This window comes from Manacus candei, unplaced genomic scaffold, assembly GCF_025592945.1.
Source record: "Manacus candei isolate 608988 ecotype Guabito, Panama unplaced genomic scaffold, ASM2559294v1 h1tg000095l, whole genome shotgun sequence".
NCBI lineage: Eukaryota > Metazoa > Chordata > Aves > Passeriformes > Pipridae > Manacus > Manacus candei.
Window position 1 is genome coordinate 244,277 of NW_026138143.1, and position 22,860 is coordinate 267,136.

General features: G+C 37.5%; 1 protein-coding gene across 8 annotated transcripts in view; it reads right to left on the reverse strand.

The window, feature by feature from the left end:
- The window catches only part of TPK1 (thiamin pyrophosphokinase 1), a 300,110-nt gene that overhangs the window by 240,023 nt on the left and 37,227 nt on the right, over nucleotides 1-22,860 (reverse strand). For 3 of the 8 annotated variants that reach the window (XM_051768529.1, XM_051768524.1, XM_051768533.1), the window contains exon 2: nucleotides 4,392-4,466. The exons of 1 other annotated variant lie outside the window; for it this stretch is intronic. In XM_051768529.1, the coding sequence (XP_051624489.1) occupies nucleotides 4,392-4,466 (75 nt within the window). Of the gene's footprint in view, nucleotides 1-887; nucleotides 919-2,003; nucleotides 2,163-4,391; nucleotides 4,467-15,176; nucleotides 15,262-22,860 lie in introns of those variants that run through there. 4 more of the 8 variants (XM_051768526.1, XM_051768530.1, XM_051768525.1 and 1 more) reach the window with 3 other exon arrangements.

A 22,860-nucleotide genomic window follows, 5' to 3' on the forward strand; every position in this document is an offset into this window, starting at 1 on the left:
TAGAGATGGAAACTTGCAAAAAACCTCGATTTATGGATAAGCAATCACAACAGAAGTAGTGTAAAGAAATACAGTTTACATGAAGACAATTTAACAGAGTTTGAATTTGAGTTATTACACTGCTGCTGTAGTGTAGAAGGATGCATTCTGTTAACCCAGATTCTCCCCGCTAAAATATAGAGCTGAAATCTCCAGGGTGGGCAACATTCCTCTTTCTGGAATTCCTCCATGATCACAATCTACAAAGTGTCATAAAATGACTATATACTATGCATATAGAGAAGTGGCTGTTGGTGCTGTCAGTAGGGCAGCATACGAAAACATAGCTAGACCCCGACTTCCTTCCTTGAAAAGAAGGGTCCATGAAAGGGACTTTTTAGCAATGTACATCTGAAGGGCACATATTTTTGCAGTCTGGTTTCACAGATGTCTCCTTCTCATCTACTTATCCAACATCTACTATCTACTTATCCTCGTCAGGATTCAGTCAGCCTGTTCCAAAAGGATATTGGTAGTTTAGTATAGTACATCAGCCAAGGGCATTTGGTAGTATAAATGGCTAATATTTAAACTACTTCAGCATGTTCTGTTTGATTAAAAGCTTTCATGGAACATCTTTATTTGCAGAAAAAGATCACAATCCTCTTGAGGAAGACACAGTGGCCAATGTATCACAACCATTGAAAGAACTGAAAAATATCCACGGACCCATTTTCTTACTGTAAAGCACAACTTCATCAGATTGCTGTAGAGTGTTGCCATTTTACTCTGATTCTTGAAATAATAATCTTATTTTTCAAAGCATAATTCCTTGCTCTTTAAAGCTGTAACTGTCAACATTTAAGAAAGGAAAGTACTCTACAATGTACAGTCATTTAACATCCTACCATCAAGTGAGGACATGAAGACAATTCTGGATCATTTGAGTAGCTTGTAGGGACAATGTTTTCAGAAACAGGAAACAACTTTCAAGTCCTGAACTTGAGACAATTTTACAGAGGTAATTTCTCAGCACTGCAATAATTCTGCCTCTTCCCTAGGGAGACATCAAAAAACAGAAGCACTTGCAATCACCAGACATTGGTGAAATTCTTGGCATAAGTAAGTCATTGCATTTCTGATTAATGAGATTTTAAAGAGCAGAATCAAAGCCTCAGGAACTTTCATTTAACTCTCCAGAAAGCCCATTCTGTTTTCAGCCACTAAAGCCTGGGCTTCTGCAGTTTTCAAACTTAACATAAAGACAGCTTTAGACTTTAGATTCAGAGTAATTTCTGTTAAAGATATATTTACATGTGAAACCACTTGCAAAGTAGCCTTAGAGACTAGAAAATTCACATAAGCAGGAATTTAGAAAGTGTAAGGGTGTTGTTAAGGTAAGGCCATACTGGATTCAGTTTTTCAGAGACTTCACAGACAGAAAAATGTGCAGCTCTGAGGAAAGCAGGACCTTGACTCTTCCATATATTTTCCACAATTAGGATCAAGATTGCAAAGGAATCCATACAACTTCCTCAGGTAAAAATCACTGCATTAGCAGCTACAGTCAAAGCACTTTTGATGGATTTGACTGATGTTCCCAGCCTTATGCTTACTCATAGCCTGCTTCTAACCCTCTGCATCCACCTCACTTTTCCATATTCAGTCTCCTTATATCAGCTTCCCTTACTGTGAGAGCTTTTTCCCTTACCTATTCCCCTTTACTGACCTATTCCCTTCAATTTTGCTTGCCACTTGCTTTGCCCCTTCTCACTATACCCAACCCAATAAATCCCTAAGGGAACAATCAGTGTTTTCTGTCATGTTATTCTTCACCCTGCTTTGAAAAACTACCCCTTCTCCCACATTTCATCCTGAAATTTCATCCTTTGGGACAGCACTAATACTGCATGACTGTACCTAACACAAAGGGAACATGTTCTAGATTGATTTACTACATAGTGAATAAAATAAACTAAAATCATATAGTCTTTAACTTGTACTAACTCGCTATTTTCACTTACCCTGCTTGTATGGTAAGAGTGGTGAAAGATGTCCTCTGGAAGTGATGAAAACTGATCAATGTCCTTCACAAAGCACAGGGAAGGAAGTTCATGCAAACTTGTACAGACTGAAATACTTCTTTTCAAAAGTATGTCAGTAAAAATAGATTTCTCACAAGTCTGTAATAAGACAAAGGCTAATTAGCTGCAACCACTTCTTCTTGAGGTCAAGAGGAGTTACACCTGGGATGATTTCAGCCTAGAATAGCCACAGTTATCAATGTGATTTTTTTTCAAACTCAGGACATATCAATCACACCTTCAATTTTACTTGACGCTAAACTGACAAGGCTAATGAAATGAATTATTTTGGCAGGACACAATCTACTTGAAAATAACACATTCTGTACTCAGTCTAACACCCAAGATTGCTGTAGCTCAGAGAAGATGGACAATATATTTTATCTTCTTTTTCTTCCTTTCTATTTTTCTCTCCCTTTTCCCCTTAATTTGTGTAGCTGGCAATATTCTGTGGATTAACTGCCCCATTTTTTCCTTCTCATCACTCATTTATGAGATCTCAAACATATACAGTTGGTCATCAAGCACAGTTTCTAAGGATGTTTCATTCTTTCAGAAATTCTTTCAGTTTCCATACCAAACTCCCCAGGTTCTCCTAGTCCTGCAACAGTCTCTGTGCTGAAACTCTTTCAGAAGTAGGATCCAGAAGACTGCTGATATCTACAGCAGTCCACTAGAATTGTAAGCCCAGTATTGCCAAACCCTTGTCCTGAATTCACTAAGGTTTACTGAAGATGCTTTGAAGAAAAACATTTCAGGTCCACTATGTCACCACCTTCCTGTCATTTTACTTAGAAAATATCCACCTATTTCCGAAAGTAATCTACCAGCAAAAGTCTTATTAGCTTAAATAGGACTTCTGCTCCTAAGTCTCACAAACTCTTTGGGACACTATTCACAGCACCAATAATCAGTGTACACGCAATTATGCTCAGAGAACAGGAACCCATTGAGGTAGTTTCACACAAAGCAGTCTTAGGTCTACTCGATTTTATTCAGCTTCTTATCCCAAGCCTTTACAGAAGAACTACAGTTAAGAGACCATTAGTGTTAACAGTTAGAAGCACTCCATGCCGGAAGGTTAGATCAAAAGAGGAAGACTTAAAATTCTAAAGGACAGACAAAAACATAGTCTGATTAACAGAACACAGCACAAACACATGCAAGGTACTACAACACACCAAATACTGCCATTAACTGTGCATGTCTGATTTGCTGTCTCTTTTTTTAACCTCAACCCTCAAAACAGGAAAGGTGGGACAAAGAAATAAGATCAAAATATTTCACCTTCTTTCCTTCATTACTTAAAATAGAACAGGTCTCTCAGTGTATCTTTTTAAATGCAAAAATAAGTAGAATCACATCTATAAAATAACTTGACAGCCCTTCCACTTCCCTTTCTTGCTGATTATGCAAATGAAAGCGAGCCCATTTGGGGTACAGCACTTCTTCAGATGCTTTGAATCATCTAGTGCAGCTCTCTCCCTTTTTTTCTCACTTGTCTGGCTATATAGGCACCTAATTTGTGTTTACTGGAATTAAGTGATACAAATGCATCCTGCCACTTACTCCAATTCCTTTCAACTGCACAGCTACCCCCTGCCTGTCCTTATGCCTATGGAGAAATCAAATAGCTCTATCTTCCTCAGTCAGTTAAGAGGAATCTCTGCAAGGTTCACATCCTGGTAACAAGTTGGAGACAGTTCCTGTGGCTTTTCAGAAAGCTTCTGAAGGACTACATTCCTGCACTGGAGGAATTAATAGTTCCAAGCTTGTAGAGATTTACATATCTCCACAAAATGTCAGTAAATCTGAAGCTATCATATCAGAGATGATGATTAGCACTGTGCATATTTAACAAAGGGGTAGTGAAATCTGATTTGCATATTTCTGACAAGTACGCAAATTCCCACCGCTTTCACAACTTAATATCTACACGGTTCATTTTATTTTGATTAAAATTAAAACATTTCACTTATGACCTTTAAAGGAATGCTTGCTTCCAGACTCTTAAATGCACCATTGATCTGCTGCACTTTGTCAGCAAAACAATGATCGCTCCTAAGCTGCCTATGAAAAGCTGGTCTTATATAGATCAGTCCATAAACTTCCCACTGACGTATGCAATGCAGAGATGCAAAATTTGCATAATCAGCCTATTTGCTGCATTCAGCAACAAGGGACATATTCTGCCAATTTACGCCCTCATCAGAAGGTTGCTCTAGCAGAGGGGAAATTGCCACACTGCAATTCAACAGACATGAAGTACATTAGCCAGGTAGCAGCTAAGTAAATAAGCAAATGAAGATGTATGTAAGTTATTATTACCTTTGCTCCACAGACAATGGAAATGACCTTTGTTTAAAGGCTGGTTCAGAATCAGAAGGCAAAACTTCAGGTTTCCTGCAAGATAAATGTTGATTCTCATTAGCAAGACTATTGATTTTTTTCTCCTTTTTTTTATTTTCCTTTTGCCAGATTAATTTTGATCCAACCACCTTAGACCAACTCCACAAATTTCCTTGCTTCTTAGGTTTTACCATTTTCAGATAGAGAAGCTGTCAGAACTTCATTAGATACCTTTTACTTGGTAGGGTTTTATTAAACGTTTAATTTATAAGTGACTTTTACTTACTGAAGGCCACCCTCAACAGGACCCCATATCTATACAGCTCTCTCATTTAATCTCCCACTTGCTGCTGCTGCTGCCTAAATGCAATGAATACTGACATGAGCTTCACCCTACCCTCTATTAACAGGGAAGGCGGTAGGTGACTTCATATGAAGATGTCTCTAATCTACATCCAATATTCCACCCTCCTGGCCAATGAAGAACTCTTGCAGCCATCAGTGGCTTCTGTGCCTGTGTTTTAATATCACATAAAAGCTCTAATTTTGGTAGATCCACTCTGGTAGATACTTTCTAAATACAGAATGAAAGCCCATGACCCAGGAGCTTCAAATCAAAAGCTAGTAAGAGAAAAAGTGTACTTGAACCTGTGTTATCTAGGTGATACTGCAGACTAAAAATCTCGGTGGATTTACCAGCCCAACTTGATTGAGCTCATAAAGCCTCCTGCCTCAGCAAAATGTGCATTGTGAAGGTCGATAATAAACCCACAGATATAAAAGCCTTAAAAGAAAAAAAGGATTTATGATATGACACACTTTGAATTCAAAGAGTAAATACATAAATCTTTTGACAGCTGCCTGTGGTGGGATTTGCATTATTTCACTTCCTAATTATCTTGCCAATCATACAGGAATACAAGTTTCCTCTGGAGCTTGATATCCTTAGGCAATCAGGTTAATGAAGTATTATTTGGTCATATGAAGCCACTATAATTGAAAAAAGAAAACCTCTATCACTAGAAAGTCTTTTAAGCTTTTGAGAAGATCCTGTACAGCAGGAGGCAGAAGGCTACAGATGAAGCTGTGGCTTAAGCCATATGATGTAACCAGGGAAAATAACAGGTGGTCAAAGTCCTGAAGACGTAGGAACATCTTGGGGTGAGCGCTGGGAGAAGCAGTATTTAAAATAATTAATTAAACGCATGGTTAGGAGCAGGAAGTGAAGGTTAGTGACTGGGATACCACTATTCTGCATTTTGCCTTTTGAGTGATTTAGGGTTTCCCCATTGACTCATTCTATGCCTCAGTTCCCTAGAACAGAAGTAACAGTATTGTCTCTTTCATAAGTATCAAGAGAAACATAACAACCTAGATAATTTTTACCACACAAAAAGTCTACATGATTATCATAGCTATCTTCTGCATAGTGCTTTGAAATACCTCCCCTCATGCCTTCCACTTCCATTTTTCCTGACATGGTCCACACTTCCTTTTAATTCATGTAAATATGGGGGAATAAATTTATGTGGGGAATAAATTTTCATAGGGAATAAACAGAGAGGTCAGAGGAGCAAGTAAACAAAGGAAAGTGAAAAAACTTTTTTCTTTGTGTAGTCCGAACAGTTTTGCCTTGTCCTTGAACTTTAGGAGAAAGGTAGAAAACAATACATCTAAACTAAGTGCCAATTTCCAACTGCCTCACAAAATGGGACCTCCGCAGCAGATCTCCTAATGATTGTTAAGTGAGAGAGGCTGCCAGCTCCTTATATTAAACATAATCATCTAGTGATGCCCTCCACTGAAAAGAGCCAGCAAATATCACAGGTTCTTTTACTGATAGGGTAATACAAATATGCATGGGTGCTGTAAGGCTATTCCTGCTGGTGAATAACAAAAGGCATTTCTGTGCCTTAAGCTGTATCAACATATGAAAATGCTGTAGATTTTCAGCATTTTTTGCACATCAGGAGTACTCTTGTTATATACATTGAGGTACATTTTTGAAGCCAAGGCCTGTCTGTGGGTATTCACACTGAGACTTCAGAGGCTGATTTTCAGAGATGACACTTCCAAGAGCTTCCAGTGAGGCCCGTAAGAGCTGCTGGCTCTTACATGTTCAGCTGTTGCAAGGAAGCTAAGAAGAAGATGCCCCCAACACACACAATCAGAAGCAGGCAGGTTGTGAGTTTTGGGTTGTTTGTTGTTTGTTTGAGTTTTCTAAAGCACAGTTATACATCGAAAAAGTGGAGAAATGGAAATTATTGTTTCTCCTGCTTTAAGAAAAGTAAACATTCCAGTTATTTCAAACCAGTCATTTCATGCAATTAACGCATGATAAAATGCTATGATTAATGCTACGATTAATGCTACCAAAATGAGCCTAAATGTCAATATTTTAATGGTGCTTGCTGAGTTAATATAAAGCTGCATACAGGGCTCAGTCCTCGGTAGATGTAAAACAGTAATAAAATTGAGCTGCAGTAATTTACCACCATTGCCCTAAAAAACTGTTAATAAATTGGGACATCTGAAGGCAAAGACCACGTCAGCAGACAGAATATGCAACATTCATCACTCTGAGAAAAACTGATGAGAGCTCACTGTGCCACTGCTCTGAGCACTCTACTGGCTATTCATTTGAAAACAAATCTACTTCAAGGCCATTTATCTTTAAAAGCCCTTAACAAATTAGGAAGCATCTATCTCCTGACTGTCTGCCCATCCATTTTTCACAAAGATAATTAGCACCCTGACCCAACCATTAATGACATTGTGCTCTGTTTGGATTAACGGGAAAGAGGATTCTCTAAGCAAGAATTCAGCAGCAAAAATAACCTTTCCCCAGACATGGATATCTCCACTGAAGAAGCTTTTGCGGGCCTTTGATAAAGGCAGAACAAGCTATTCTTTTGCTGTCTTTTGCATAGTTTCTTCCATTTTTAGTATAACTTTCTCTTTCCCTATGTATTTTTGCAGCTTTTGCAGACTGAGCAAATTCAACCATCTGCAGCACAAGCAGAAAAGAATAAATTTCTCTGTACAAAAACTCCAGTTTATTCTTGATGTTTACATCAACACAGAGAACAAATGGAGCCAATTCCCACAGTCAAAGTCCTCCTGTAGATGAATTAGCCGTGCACTAAGGCCGATTTCTACAGGACAGGAGGATGACTATAGGAAAATTTTACTTTCATTTATGGAACTAAATTTGTTTCTCATCTTGTTTTTCTATTGGCTGCCTATAAACCTTGAAGTCTTACAGGCCCAAGCTACATATGTATGTATTAACAGATACAAAACTACATCAATAGGCAGTTATATGCAAAAATATAATTAAAAAAGTCTTTTAGCAGACTTGGAAAATTCCTAGTCTTTGGATAAAGCTGTATCATTTTTAATCCTGCTGGAAACACAGAGAACCCTTTCCCTAATTTCTGAGGTTACAAATCAATCAATCATCAATCCCTACAGGTTTCTACTGGGACGCTCTGTGAATACGTCATCCCTTCTGAAAACTTTTTCCCTTCTCTGCTTTCCAACTTTTATTTAGCTGCACTTCTTTGATGAAGCTTTTCTCATGGTTGCTTAGAAATTACTTTAATCAAAAGTGTTGTGAATGTCCCTGACAGCCTATGCAATGCCTTTTTACCCCATTGTAACTCACCCAGAAAAATTCCAATATATTTTAGAGCACAGTTCTGCTATTCTAAAAGCCTGCTTGACTTCTCCCTGTCATGTTATACTCATCTAGCTATTCTATAAATATTAATAATATCATTATGTATTTTTTATTGATTTCCCCTTGTCACATGCCAGTCTTCAGGCTGTATGTCTGTCACAAAGCATATGCAAAAGGCATATATATTTTTAAAGACAACCTTTTCTCTGATAGCCAGTAAAATAATACATACCACTCCTCTGCTTCCTTTCAGTGTTAGAATAATATCGCTAGGAGTTATCCCACATACTGTGAGGTTCTTGGCTATTGAATTTTCCAAGAGGGAAAAAAAGCTTTCAGTACTTCAAACAAGGGGGCCTTTGGGAAAGATCACTACTACTCCCTGTCTTTGTGAAATTATGTAAGCAGTAATATACAATGGGGGATACGCTATGATAAGATACAGGCATGCCTCAAGTTGCTAACCAAATATGACTTCAAAGTCAGAGCTTCAACCACAGAAAAGGGCTTACACTAAGCGGTTAATGTTTTGGTTTGGTTTTGGTATTTATGTTTTACTGCTTGCCCAAAGAGGAGTGATTCCTTTCCTTTCCAGTGATCTATCAAACATCTACAAAGAGGCAGGTTTAGTACAGAGGAAGAAGTAAGAAAGAGACAGGTAGTATGGAGGCAGAGATGAAAGCTGGAAGATAGTTTCAGTTTCCAGAAAATTTCTGTACTGATAGAAATACATCTAGATAACAAAGATACTAAGATCCATTGAAAACATATTGCAGTCACACATATTCCTAATCACATAAGTGGAAGTCCAAATATAAAACAGCTTCTGAGAGAGAAAGCCTCTGAATGATCTCACTGAAAATTTCCTTTGTTGTTGTTGCTGCTCTCACATCAATCTACAGATATCTATACCATGATATTAAAAAAAAATAAATATTTGGTTTCCAGTACCATATCATATTCAGGAAATTCCTACCCCACAGATTAATTTTTTAAACGAACAGTCACTGCCTACTTAAATGTCAGAGTATTTGGGAAGGGACAAGGCATTTTTTCACAATTTCAAAATTGACTGATAGGACAGCAGAGCAACAGGTTAAGGCAGCTCTTTTTATGGCAGTTGAAGTTTTTTCTGCTGTAGAATAATTAATATGTGATTCTAAGAATTCCACATAAGCTATATTTAGTGGGAGCCCATCATAATAAACCCTAAAGAAAGCAGTTCATAAAAACAGCAAAGATAACAAAGTAATCTTCATGCAGAATTACAGCAACGATAGATAAGGCTATTCCTACAGATCAAAGTTACTGAAGTGACTTGGGATTTTAAAACTAAAATAAAAGAGTTTGGGGGATCAACAGCAAATCTACACCCTTTTCTGCCAAGTAAGCACCTGTCTCCAAGTGCTAAGTCCAAAAGTGATGCTCTGGAAAGAGCTACTTGGCCAACTTATTGAAATGGACCATTTCATTCAGGGGTTTTATTAAGGGCTACCATCCACTTCCCAAACATACTCAAACAGTCTCCCCACCAGAAATGAAGTAAGACAGAAACTAAGGAGAAATGAGTCCATCAGACTAAGGAGCATCCCCCATTTCCTGAAGGGGTTTCTTCAATGTGGCTGTTTGCTTTCTATTTTTTAGACATTGAAACTCAGCACGTGTAGTTTCCTACCTGCTACACAGATACAATTCTTAACAGGCAATTTACTTGCTAGTGTAGCAATTCTTGAAAGCTGACTTCTGCCTCACAAGACAAGATTCTGGTTTCATCAATTAATGTCTTAACTCGTTGACTATGAGCATTATCTGGGTCTACCTTAGCAAGCAGCATAGCAGAATAAAATCAGGTCTACAGACCAAAACTGTTAATGCTGAAGACATGATGTTCACACTACACATGTTTTGGGAAGAAAGAGAGGGAGAGAGGCTACTTCAGGTTTAAGGCTAGTCTGGTTCTGTAGACTAAATATCCATTAGCATCAGGAGAGCATTATCTATGCTCCTGGAGCACATTTTTCTTTCAGCCAGAAGGAAATTAGCTTATATATTCCAAAGCCACTCTGCATGTAAAGCAAACCACAGTAAATAGGCAGGATCAGGACACTTGCTTCAAAATCATATTCTTGATGCAAACCAAAACGCTAATGTAAGTATGCCAATAGCCACATAGCTTGTGACTTATCAATTTTTTCTTTTTATTTTTTAACCAATGTCTTTACCAAAATAATATGACTAATGCCACTAGATCAGTTTAATTTACATGACACTTTTGTAATCTCATACTCATCAAAATTTGGCTCTAACTTTAGATTGTTATACTTAAGAGACAAACTGACACTTCTGTCTATCAGGTAGGAAAACTGTGGGGGGGTGTTAACCCAAAACTTGAGCTTATCGGCATTATAAATGAAAAAGCACTTAACATCACATCCTAAGATGCTATTTTTTAAGCATTGTACAGAACAAATAGTGCACCTTATACGAAAACTCTCTTCATTCTGCTCTTCTCTTTCTTGAACTTTCTTTCAAGTCAAGTCAGTAAAATTCACTTCTTCCATCTGTGCTCTTGCTAACGAAGTAGTTGTCAGCTTTAATTCAGAGAAACATTTAAGCTAGGACTATTGCATTAATTATAGGCACTACTTATAAAACATTGTGTAGCTGCATTTTACCACACTGAATCCCAAGCCTCCAAACAAGCCATTTAATTTTCCTCATAAGAATGACAACTCCAATAATAAACCAGCACAAATTATGCAAAAGGATCACAGACCTTACAAACATGTTCTCAAACTTATTGAATGGCTAAATCAAATATGCATACCCAACTGATTTTTGTGCAAAGGCAGTGTTATCCCTGTCAATGCATTTTAGTGTTAATTTTTTCATGTAAATTCTATTGATTTTTAAAGATTTTACAGCTCTTAATTCTCTAGGCAAATTCCAGTAAGAAGAGTAGGAAGAAAAGGGGATTTGTGCAAACAGTCTTATTGAAAAGCTGCAATATGTTACTCTCTGGAGAGCCCTCTACAAGAACTTATGTGGATGAATTCAAACCAACTAATTTAACACAATAAGTCACAAACACGGACATACACATGGGATAACCCACCCACATCATCAACCACTGCTGCTCCTAGAAGGGTGTTATGCCTTGCAATGAAATTTATCAATTAATTCTGGTGCTTCTCTGGAGAATGTGAGTGGTGCATTTCTCATCTCAGTGTGTGATGGGATACTTGTTTTCATACTAACTCCTATAGCTGCATATCTGAGTGCTTGGGACTTCTGCTCTTTATGTGTCAAACATCTCAGTCTGGTCAAGCAGAATAAGATCACACAGTTCCCAGTAGTGAATCTTTAGTTTTATATAAATTGTCCAGCATCACAAAGAAACTTCATGTCAGGATTCAACTCTCTAGGGCAACATTCAACAGCTGAATCATGAGAACTTGTCTATTTAAATAGAAATCATAACAGTCATACTTCTTACTATTAAAAACATGGAAATGATGCTCATGCCCCATTATCAACTCTCATTTGAAAATAAACACCATGGAGTAACCAGTCACTTTGGGGAGGTAGCAAGGTATAGAAACCCTAAAACAGGCTCTTTGAGGGACACACTGACAGATGGACCATTTGCCACCGCAAAGCCTTGGGCTAGGTTTACCTCATACCCCTGCTGCTTGTCTCCAGAGATGTGGCCAGACCACACATCCATCATTCTCTGCTTTGTGCAAATAGGACTTTCATTTCAATCTGAGCACAACAAAGGTCAGAATTAGCTGGAAGGAGCAGAGTTTCTTTAGCTGAGATGTTATTCTCCCAGTTTTCAAGACTGGACTCAAATTGTCCAGCATTAAAAAAAAAAAAAAAAAAAAAAAAAAAAAGAGAGAGAGATTTCTGATACAGTTTTCTGCAGAATGGGAACTCTAGTCCCCAAGGCTGCAGAATCTGACACAAGTTTCATACTTCAGGTAAACTTTAAAAGTACATAAATTTCATTGCAACTACCTTGTAAAAAAAAAACATTTTGCTTCGTTATTCACAGGTAAGTTGTCATCTGAAACAGTATCCATTTTACACCGTCTAAGTTCGATACCAATTGGAAGCCCTTAAGAGACAAGAATTAGACATACAGGTTTGCTATAAAAATATTGATAGTGTAATGGTAAATTTGAATTTTGTGTGTAAAATTTCTAGGCACAGAGCATTAGGATTGGAGTGTAAATCAACATCAAAGTGAAAATAAAAAGTGAATCTGGAGGAAAATCTATGAAATTTCCATTTTATCTTCTGAATAATAAAATAATTGAAAAATAAACAAAAATTAGTAGATAACGGTAGGTTCTAGTCTTAACTTTTTTTTTTCCTCAGAAAGATATTGGAATAACTTCACTTTCACAAAACTTTAGGAATCGCTGACCAACCTCTTCAATGACATCCAAACGACTATTACTATTCAAGGAAGTTCCAACCTTAAAAGAAAACCCAAGACAGTTGCTCACTTTGTAACTGTGTAATAGCCAGGTCTAATATAATGCCCTCCTTGCATTTTAAAAACACAGGATAACATTGTCTGAATGTCTCATGCTAACAATACTTGTTATCTGGGATGTCTCTATTTATAAGGATAGAACTAGGCATACAAGCTCCCTTGGCAGTCAGTATCATCAGTTCAATCTGCACACTGCAGGAGCAAGGTGACTTCAAGGAATCACAAGGCAGAGAAGGCAGATGTCAGTAGTCTCTTTGGGTAAATTGGTATAAAGCACAATACCCTTGGCAAACATTCAGCTCAGCAAACAGTATAATGCCATCTTATTTCACCTATCTATGGTCAACAAATATCTTTGGGCATTTTCTATAGGATTAACAAAATTTAATAGGTATCTAATGATTCACATATTAGAGTACTGACCAAAAAGTAAGATCCATGGGAACACATAAGTGCCTGACTGTTCAGCACTTAAAACCACCAAGCACTCCACTGACACTTCAGTTACTGGCACTAACATTTCCTGTGTACATAAAAGTCTGATTTCTATTTGCACCAAGATGCACCTTAAGAGGTTGACAGAACCTCATGCTTCCTTTGATGTCAAAATACCACTTCTATCCACCAAATAGACATTTCCCTAGTGATCTCATTTGAAGGACACATTTGAAGTAGCTCTTTTCAGAGCATACCTATTGGATACAGCTTCACGGTGTCAGCCATCTCCTTTTTAAAAACCGGGAAGGAGGTATACCTTTTATCAGCATGGATAGTTAGAGCGCTCCCTCAGGAGGCTGATGACCCATATTCAGGTTCTCTCTCTGTCAGAGGGAATTTACATCCAAATTCAATCAAGACAGCACTCTCTTCCCCATGCATGACACTATTTTTGGGGATGCAGATTCTTTCCTCCCTGCTCCAAAATTAAATATACTAATGGAATTATTTTCATAAAACAGTTAAACAGGAGTAGCATGTGGAAGTCCAATTCTACAGTCCACTGACCTGAATACAGTTTGTACTCCTACATTTACTTACTCAAACTCTTTCCCACTTTGAATAAATCCTTCAATTACTTCATCACAGTATCACAGGAACATTATATCCACTCTTACCTCCTTTCTAATTGTAATATGCTTTCAGAGAAAAGTGAAACCTTTGGTTTTGTAGGATATTTTTCAGGTAGGAAGAGTGGTTCTCTCACTATCTTCAGAAGACTTGGCACTCGCAGTCACAAAAGGAGGGAATAACTTTCTGCAGTACAGCATAAGAGAGCAGGATTTTAGATGCTTCATTCTTCCCACTGCTCATAGTATTCCCACTGACAAGCTCAGCTTGATTCCTTCTTAGTACACATATTAAGATGGATTGTGCTCTTTGTATACAAATTCTCCCTCTGCCCTGTATAAACATGGTCATGCTCAGGACCAGTATGCTGTGGCTAAAAGTCATACACACATTTGCTGATAGCCCAAGGGCTAAACTCCATTATAATGTTGCGAGGGCAGGCAGTAATGTCACATTTCTAGAAAAAGGAAAATAAGCATTATGTGACTGCAGGAAAATCGCATTCCTAGTCAGCAAATGAGCCAATACGGAAAAAAACAAAAATTCCTTTCTGGTTCTCAGCCTGATATTATAAGAAACATTAAAAATCACAGATGGCTTCTGGCCAAACTCTAGTTTGGATAATTTACAGACTTCTGTTTCCCTATTTCCCTTCAGCCATCCTAATGAAATACAATATCTTCTACTGTCCTGCACTCACGTACTAATTAAGCTCTTCCTTAACTGCACATAGTGTTGAAACCAGGCTACCATGGACTCTGGAGTTTAAAAAAAGTTGAGTAAACTGTAAGTGACCTCTGCAACTCTCAACTATTTACTCCTCAGATATAATGGGTGAGACTGACAAGTAAACTCCCATTGACTCCCACTGGATTCTGCAACACCTCAAGCCTCTTTGGGCTGAATGCCAGGGAGGACATTCATGCCCATACTACCTTTTCAGTCTTGCTGTTTTCCCAGAGTAGATTCTTCTGTACTTTTAAGGGAGTGGATCTGATAAAAGGACCGGAGTGCCATCCAGAAGGTTTAGAAGGGTAAAAGGGGTTTTCACGGTGGTCAGAACAACAGCCCACATAAGCAGTGGTGGCCATGGGAGGGCATTCAGGCCTCCAGAATAAGATTCTGGTAAAGAGCAATGAGGAGGGGAACCTCGTACACTATTATAATGAGGATTCTTTTAACAGACATAGGAAGGAGTGGCAATGACTGTAATTTTCCAACATTCACACACGTTTCACTTCTAAAAGTATTACTTCTGTTTTCATGAGCTTCACCCTATTATTTCTAGAGTTGATTTTTTTTACCTAATGAAGGCAGCTCAGCTCTGCTACCTGTTTTAAGACATTCTATAACTTTACATCCGCCACTGGCTTCTTTTTTTAAAAAACATTTTTAAGACCTACTTCTATGTATTTTATAAATAGATAAATCTACACTTAGAGAAAACAAGGTAAAATAAACAAAAAGAAAGATAAAACCCACAAAGGCAATGAAAATTGTATTACATTACCAGTCAGGTAAAGAACTTTTATGTAACCTGGATGAAGTTCCTCTTCAGATTTTATTCTGTAATATGTCATTGTGTTGCATCTGGCAGAAAAATAAGACAACGTTCTATGGATTGAATAGTTCCAATAAGCTCACTAAAATCAGGAACTGCCCCAAACCTGTGTCTTGGAATAAAACCACTGGGTGATAAAGAAACAAATAGAGAACACTACCAAAATATTGACGTTTCTTCCAGAGATATAAAAAAAATTACTTAATGTTGAAAATTTTGGAATGAGAGCTGTGCATCCTTCATATAACTTTTCAAGAAAATTGAAAAAGCCCTTTGCAAGTAAATGGTCTGACAGCATTATTGGGATCACTGTAGTCGGGCAGAACAGGACACCATATTCAGCAAATACAGGCTCACAAAAAAGTAGGTCATGTCTGTACCTGGAATACTTACTCAAGTAGACCATCCAAATCATTATGACAAACTGTTCCCGTAAGATACCTGTCACACCAATAAAGTTTGGTAGGTTTAGTCACTACGCAAAGTCTATGATAACTGCTTTTATTATAAGCCACTTGTGCTTGTTTATAGTCCCTTGTTTTGACACGCTGTAGATGATGTATAATTAAAGATAACTGTTACTTTCTTCCTTATTTTACAATACAGTCAAGCCTGTAAACAAAGACCAGCTCTGGGACCATTAACAGAGGTCCTTGTTTGCAGACTGTCTTTCCAACCAGCTACTTCAATTTCAATGCTGAAACTGTCAAGCTTAATTAAGAGTTATGGGGCATAACCATTTCAAAACCATAAATCCATACAGCAGAAAAGTAATATGACTGCCTTAGTGAACATCTCTTTTTAAATAAGCAATATCTCTTACTGAGACCTAATTTAGGTTCCTTATACACAACTTTATAATATAAATAACTTTATTGCTTCTCCTGCAGTGAATAGAAAGACCATCATAAAATAATTTCATCCTGATTTCCTTTGGTTTATTTGACTATTTAAAGTGGACCTCAATGCATATTCTAGCGCTTACACTGCTATTCCATCCAAATTCACCATGGCTTTTTGTGATCCTCCAAAAAGTCTGCAGAGAACTGCCTTTCTCTACAGCTTCTTTCAATATTTTTTTTCCAAAGTCTCTTTGCCTTTTGAGTGTGCACAGCTGTCCACACGGCCTCAGAGCATCAAGCAGAATGATACTGAGAAAGAAGTATCAAGAGCTCACTGATTAAGTGCTGCGCTTTAAAAACACCTTTAACACACAGCACACCCAGTTTGAGACACCAGTGACACACTCCACAAAATCCACCAAAACAGCGCGGTAGTGTAGGCTTAGATTTAACCTTAAAACCACCTTATCCATTCCAGGGGAACTACGCATTTGCTTCCATTTTAACAGTGCTTAGGTCTTCCACCAGAACCTCTGCCAAATCAGCATCCTAGGGAGCACAAGACCAACTCATAAAACCGAGTGCAATCTGAATCATATTGGTACTTTCAACTAGAAACTGAATTTAACAGACAAAGGCTTGACAGATTTCAAAATCAATGGCTTTTGCCATTTTCAGTGTTAAAAAAATCCCAGGTACAGTTTTACCAATGACCTTCCTACTTCTAAAGTTATTTTCTGGACTTTACAGCTAAGGAGTTATCCTTGAAAATGCAACTCCTAAAGGCTTAAAACAGAAGGGTGATTCAAACAGTATCATGTTTATTACTGTTTCTTAATCTAATGATTTTTGTATGATTGCATGAGGAAACCTTTGGCTTTCTTCATCTGCTTCATGGACTAACAGATTAGTTCAATTTATAGAACTGCTGATCATCTGACAGTTAGACTACAGCCACCCGCTTAAAATAAAAAGTTTCCTTAAAAACTTAAATGGTTTCTATCCTAACAATCACTTTTTTCTGTATTAAACAACACTTGGGTTAACTTATAGAGGAAATTATGGCTGAATATCTAAAAGCGTAATTTATGCAGACTAAACATTAGCTGTAAAAGACTTTTATCGGCTGTTTGTCAGGTCCAGAGAGGCACAGAAAACCCACCCTGGCCAGCGAGTTAATACATTTTGGGAGAAGATACTAAGAAAAGGAACTATGCCTCTCTCTTCTTCATTACCCTATGTGGAAAATGTGGTTATTAATAATAATAATGCTCTGAACTTAAATTTCCACTTTACAAAGGTGCATAAGCATTATTATTCTCATTTCACAGTTGGCCTCACTAAGTACAGAGATTTGTAGCAATTTGTATGAGAAGCAGCACTCTCTAGTGAATAAGTTAAGAGCCTGAAATTATCTCCCCAGGGTTTTCTTCCCAGTTAAGCTGTAAATTTCAGACTCCACCAATACCCACTGTAGCAAAACCAGACACAGTCCATCTGAAATTGGAAGATTTCTGCATGGGAGTAGGAGCACAGACTAGAAACTCATGAGACAGATCTGAAGAATTTCTGCCTTACATTGATCTAGTTGCTTAAAAAATTAAATTTTGGGGCCACTGGGGAGATGGTCATTACAGAGGTCATTGCAATGTACAAACACAACAAAATACACAAATAAATGAAATAGCATCATTTCTCTTACTCTATATAATTCCTCCTCTGGAAAACAGCTCCTGCACGTGACAACAGCCTTACCTATGGATTTTAAATTTTGTCATGGAAAGTACTTCTGTGTGGTAAGTCCAAGGACTCAGGAAAATACTGAGCTCCTCTTCTCTGTTAACTGAAATCATTTTAATATCTTTTATTCTCAAATATCACTTGGTCACTTAGGTTAAGCTTTAATGAACATTTCCAATTTCACACTGGATTAAAGGCTAAAAATGAGGAAGTAGTACTGTATTTTCCTTTCTTAGAATTACGGGGATGAAAAAAAAATTAGGTCTATAAACCTAGCATGTAGAAAAGAGAGTAGGCTAATAGTTGTGGCTAATACTGTTAGTTCTTGTTTTGTGAGCTCTTGAATAATTAATCACTTGGGTAGGAATCCTGTTAAGGGAGGAAGACCTGCGAGGAAGAGGAGGTTGTAACCTTAAAACTATTATCTATTCTCCAAAAAGCTGCTTAGTTTCAGCGTCAGGCCCATAAAGTCAAAAGTATCTCTCATCAGCTTCAAAACTACTCAGTTTTTTCCCCAAACATCAGTTGGCCAAAAAAGGATACCAACAGAGCCACAGTTAGTAGAGGAAGTAAAAAACACGCTTGCAGACTTTTAACTTTAAATAAACAGAGACCCTAAGTATTTGCAGAATTGGTATTTAAAAAAAAAATTGCAATAGTTGCCAAAGAAATCAATCTGCAGCAGCTTGTAAACACAAAAAGTGTAAGGACAATCAATTTTGTACATAAAGGAGAAAAGCATAAACAAAAATGAAGTGTCAAAACAAACAAATAAAAACATGAAATATTTTTAATTCAATAGGAGTGTAGTAAATTTTATACAGAATATGAGTTTAAAATAGACAGATCAAACTACTTTTCCAAGCACAATGTGTCAGACAAAGAACAGAAGATGCCAAACTGGAGTTATAATAATTTGAGATTTTGCTACAGCTACAACCCTGAAAAATTTTGTAATTCATAATTTATAAGCAACTGGTCAAGAGGAATATTAAATAATTTAAATTTAATAAGAGCATATTTTTTTCTTCCTTTATACTTCCTGTAATCACAGAAATGCCTGTTCAAATTAGTCGAAAAAAAAAAAAAAAGCTGACAAACCCACTGTGGTTTTTTGTAGCTTATTTCAGGACAGCATCACTTCTCTCTCATATTACAGTTTTGTGTCAAGGCATAAATCCATAATGGTTTCATGCTAATTTGTGCCCAGCATGATAATTGCTCTGCTATGCCTTTGGAAATTTTATCAGTGTTTCTTTACATGGTCACTTCTCTAACACTCCTTGACTACAACCACAGTCAGTCAAACTTTAACACATGAATGTGTGTCAGTGATGGTGGCAGGCAAGAACAAAACCTTTGGGTGATATGTGGAAAACCAAACACATTTAGTTTGACCATCAGTACCAAGATGTCTTGATCAGTTCTGCAACACACCATGGTGAGTCAATCTTTATCTTTAAAGAAGGTGATCTCAGTGATAGCCCCTTTCCCTTCCCAGCCAGGGCACTGCAGGGTCCCCCACTTGGCAGTGTCTCCTCTACACCTGACTCATTAGGTCAGGGAGGATGCAGAGGGAAGCTTTGCATTCTGTGTAAAAATTCACCAGACGAGAGAAGAAGAAACTGTGATCTGCTGTTTTAGTGTATTTCTGTGGTTACCAACTTTTGCTTCAGCTCCACTATAACTGCACTACAACCAAATCAAGGTTTCCTGTCAGCAAGATCTACTGGCAGTACACGTTCCTTTCAGCTTAACAGCTTTCAGGCTTCTTATGCCACCTCCCACTTCCTCCCTAAAACCACAACAAAGATTGTTATCGACTAATATGACAACACCTAACAAGGGTACAGCTGATGAACTGTAGGTTTGATCCTGTCTACAATGCTCATATGCCTCCAGCAGAGGTTCATCTGTCTGATTTTGAAAAAGGAGGTAGCACTGCAACTAAATGTAGATAAGCTGAGGAAAACATGTAGAAGTTTTTATTTTTTGAAAGTACATTCAACGAGCACCTCTAAATATGAGCAGAATTAAAGAAAAGATGCATGAACACTCGTCCCCTTCAGGACTGAGGGTGATTTTATAGTTCTGCACATGAATATAAATAAATCTTTAATCAACATTCATAATTTCTGCTTCAGGACAAATTTAGAGGAAGCAGAAGTCAAAGGAGAAAATAAAGAAAGATGGAAGCATAAAAATATTCACGTACATACACATATGCACACACCCACCCACACAGCAAGGCCTATTTTGCCATATGGGATTACTACTCTGTATTTAGCTGATGGATTAAGCATCAATAAATTAAAAAAAAAAAAAAAAAAAGCTGAATATTACTTTTCCAATAAAAATAAGTCAAGGATTTAAAATAGAAAAGCCTTTTTAATGAAAAACAAATGGCATTTAAAACTTAATAGCCTTTAGGTCTAATAAAAAAGTCAAAGCTTTTATTTAAAGAAAAGAAACTTTCTTTAATAATCACAGACACTGCTGTGCACAAAAAGAACCACTTGCAATGCAACAGGTCCTACTTATGGCAGTCTGGCTATGGTGAATAGTAATAGTACTAATGGAAGAAAACACATATGCCAAGAAGCAAAATTATAAACAGTCTAAAGCAGATGAAACTGAGGCGCCATTATTTTTTCTTTTAAGAACATTTTTAAAAGACACTAACAAGTGTAAACCCTCTTAACACTAGTGATGAGTAGTCAAATCAAACAGATCTCTAAGGACCACTACTGGCTAAAGAAAAGGGTTACAAAAAATAGGGCAACTTTACACACTGAGCTGGCACGTGGCATTTGCTGGTACCAGTACTGACATTGCTGACTGGGCCATCACCAGCATGACTCTTGGGGACTTGGGAAGCACTGAGATGTACTGGCAGTCATGGCTGGTGAAACAGTCTCATAACTGGACAAATATTTCACTGGCACAATCATGTATTGACCTAAATTTAAATTTAGTGGGCACAATCCCCATTCTCAGGAACTGTCACAGTGTCCAAACAACTTCCCAAGTTTGAACCCTCTGGGGAGATCCTGAACCCACAGCTGTAAGTTCTGTGTTGATTTTTTAAAGGGCCACCATTTAATCCCATGTGCCAACAGTGCCACTAACTTTCCTTCACCCTTGTGCCATTCTTCCTGACACACAGTAAAAGAATAGGCTGTTTTGAGCATTAGGAGAAAAATTAGTGAAAGAAAATCTGGATATGAAGTGTGCATATGAGTGTTTCAATTTCAATGGGGTAGAAACAAGTTAAAGCTTCAGCAAAGTAGCTCTTACGTTGCAATCCAGTATGTTGACTTTTAGGTTTATCCCATCACAAAATTTCCTCCTGCCTTATTACCTTATTACCTCCAGTCTTATTACCTTAAACTTATTGAAATAATCAATACCAACAAGAGTGTTCACACAGTACTTACCTTCAATAGCTGCATTTGATGGGTTTAAGAACCACCTAATGCCAAATAATACAAAGCTCTCTTTTTCAGTGTCCCTAAACATTGCTGTTTTAAAAGATGTATTGAATTCTTGTATCTTATATATTCTAAAAGCATGCCTTCCCTTATTTCCTTCTTTGCTATAATGATGCTCAGATAAAACAGGTCAGCAACACTTAAGTTTTTTTCATTTTCCAGAGAGAAGATAATGGTTTAGATGGATGTGCCCTATCAACTGTAGTATGCAATTTAATGAAGAAAGTTTCACACCTGTAGTTTTAAAATCAATGAAGTTTCAATGATGAAAAAACAAAACTGCAGAGTGCAGATGAAGGTTTACTTCCAGCTCTCTGTTCCTTAGAAAGCTAAAATCACCACCATATACAATACAATAAAACTACATATGGTGCTTGCCCTGCAAAAAACTTTTGCTGAGGCTTTCTGTTTGTTTCCTTTTTTTTTTAAACAAATGTAAACCTGTGCTTCTTACAGCATTTTGAAATTCAAATGACAATTCAGTGGACTGCTAAGTACACCTCTATAGACACACAAATGAGTATTTTCTTCTAATTACCTTACTTCTCTGTGTGGAACGTGAAAAAAAAAAAAATCACATAATTTCAGCATTAAAAAAAGTGATTAAAATGCCCCATTTGGCACCAAATGCTATAATCATAAAAAGAAATGAAGGAACTTGAAATGTGTTTCAACTTTTTGAATATCCAGTTCAAATCTAAAAGCCATGAATTTCAAAACAATGTGGATTTGAACTGAGTAAATATCCCAATATTCTTGAGTGACAACATAAAAACTACTATAATGTGGTGTGAGCTCCAAAAATTGAAAAACACTAATACTCTGATGTTCCTTTAAAGTATATTATTCAAACACTCTAATACTTTTTTGGTTACACCTGAAAAACAGGGATACACACAGATACTGGAAATCTGATGCCAGGCAGCTATCTAGAAGTGGGAGTGTTGACAAAGCCACCAGCGAACCAAGCAGCAAGCCTGCTGCAGCACTTACAAAGTGAATCAGGCTAGGAAAGTTAAATGAATACAACATAAAAGGTGCTGATTTTCCAAATGAGTAGATCATGTATATTTTGGGTGTGGCAGCATATGACTTCATCTGCTCTCTATCTTTAAGTCAAACTCCACGAAACAAAACAAAAATCACCCACTATGTTAACTAAATGCACAATGGCACTAAGAATCCCTGGCTGAGATGGCTGCTTTTACACAAGAAACAGTTTTTATCAGATCTGGATACCTGCAACTGGCTTTTGAGTACCTTTTTCAAGTTCCTAATGAACAAGATCCGAGCTGCATAACTTCACACATGCTGCACAGCAGCTTCCCTAATGCGTCAGCTCAGACAAAGCTGCTACAGAATTGCACTCAGGCATTCGTTCTGCTCTCCAGCCCTGCCAACCTTGTGGCACAGTGGTGACAGTGGACAAGAACAGAAGTAAAACCGCCCCTCTTCCAACATCTCCCCTTAAAGCATGAAAATGGCTGAAGCACTCCTGTGGCTTCACCAGCATTTGTTCCACATGGTTCAGGCTCTCTCCTTTGAGATGCCACATGGCAC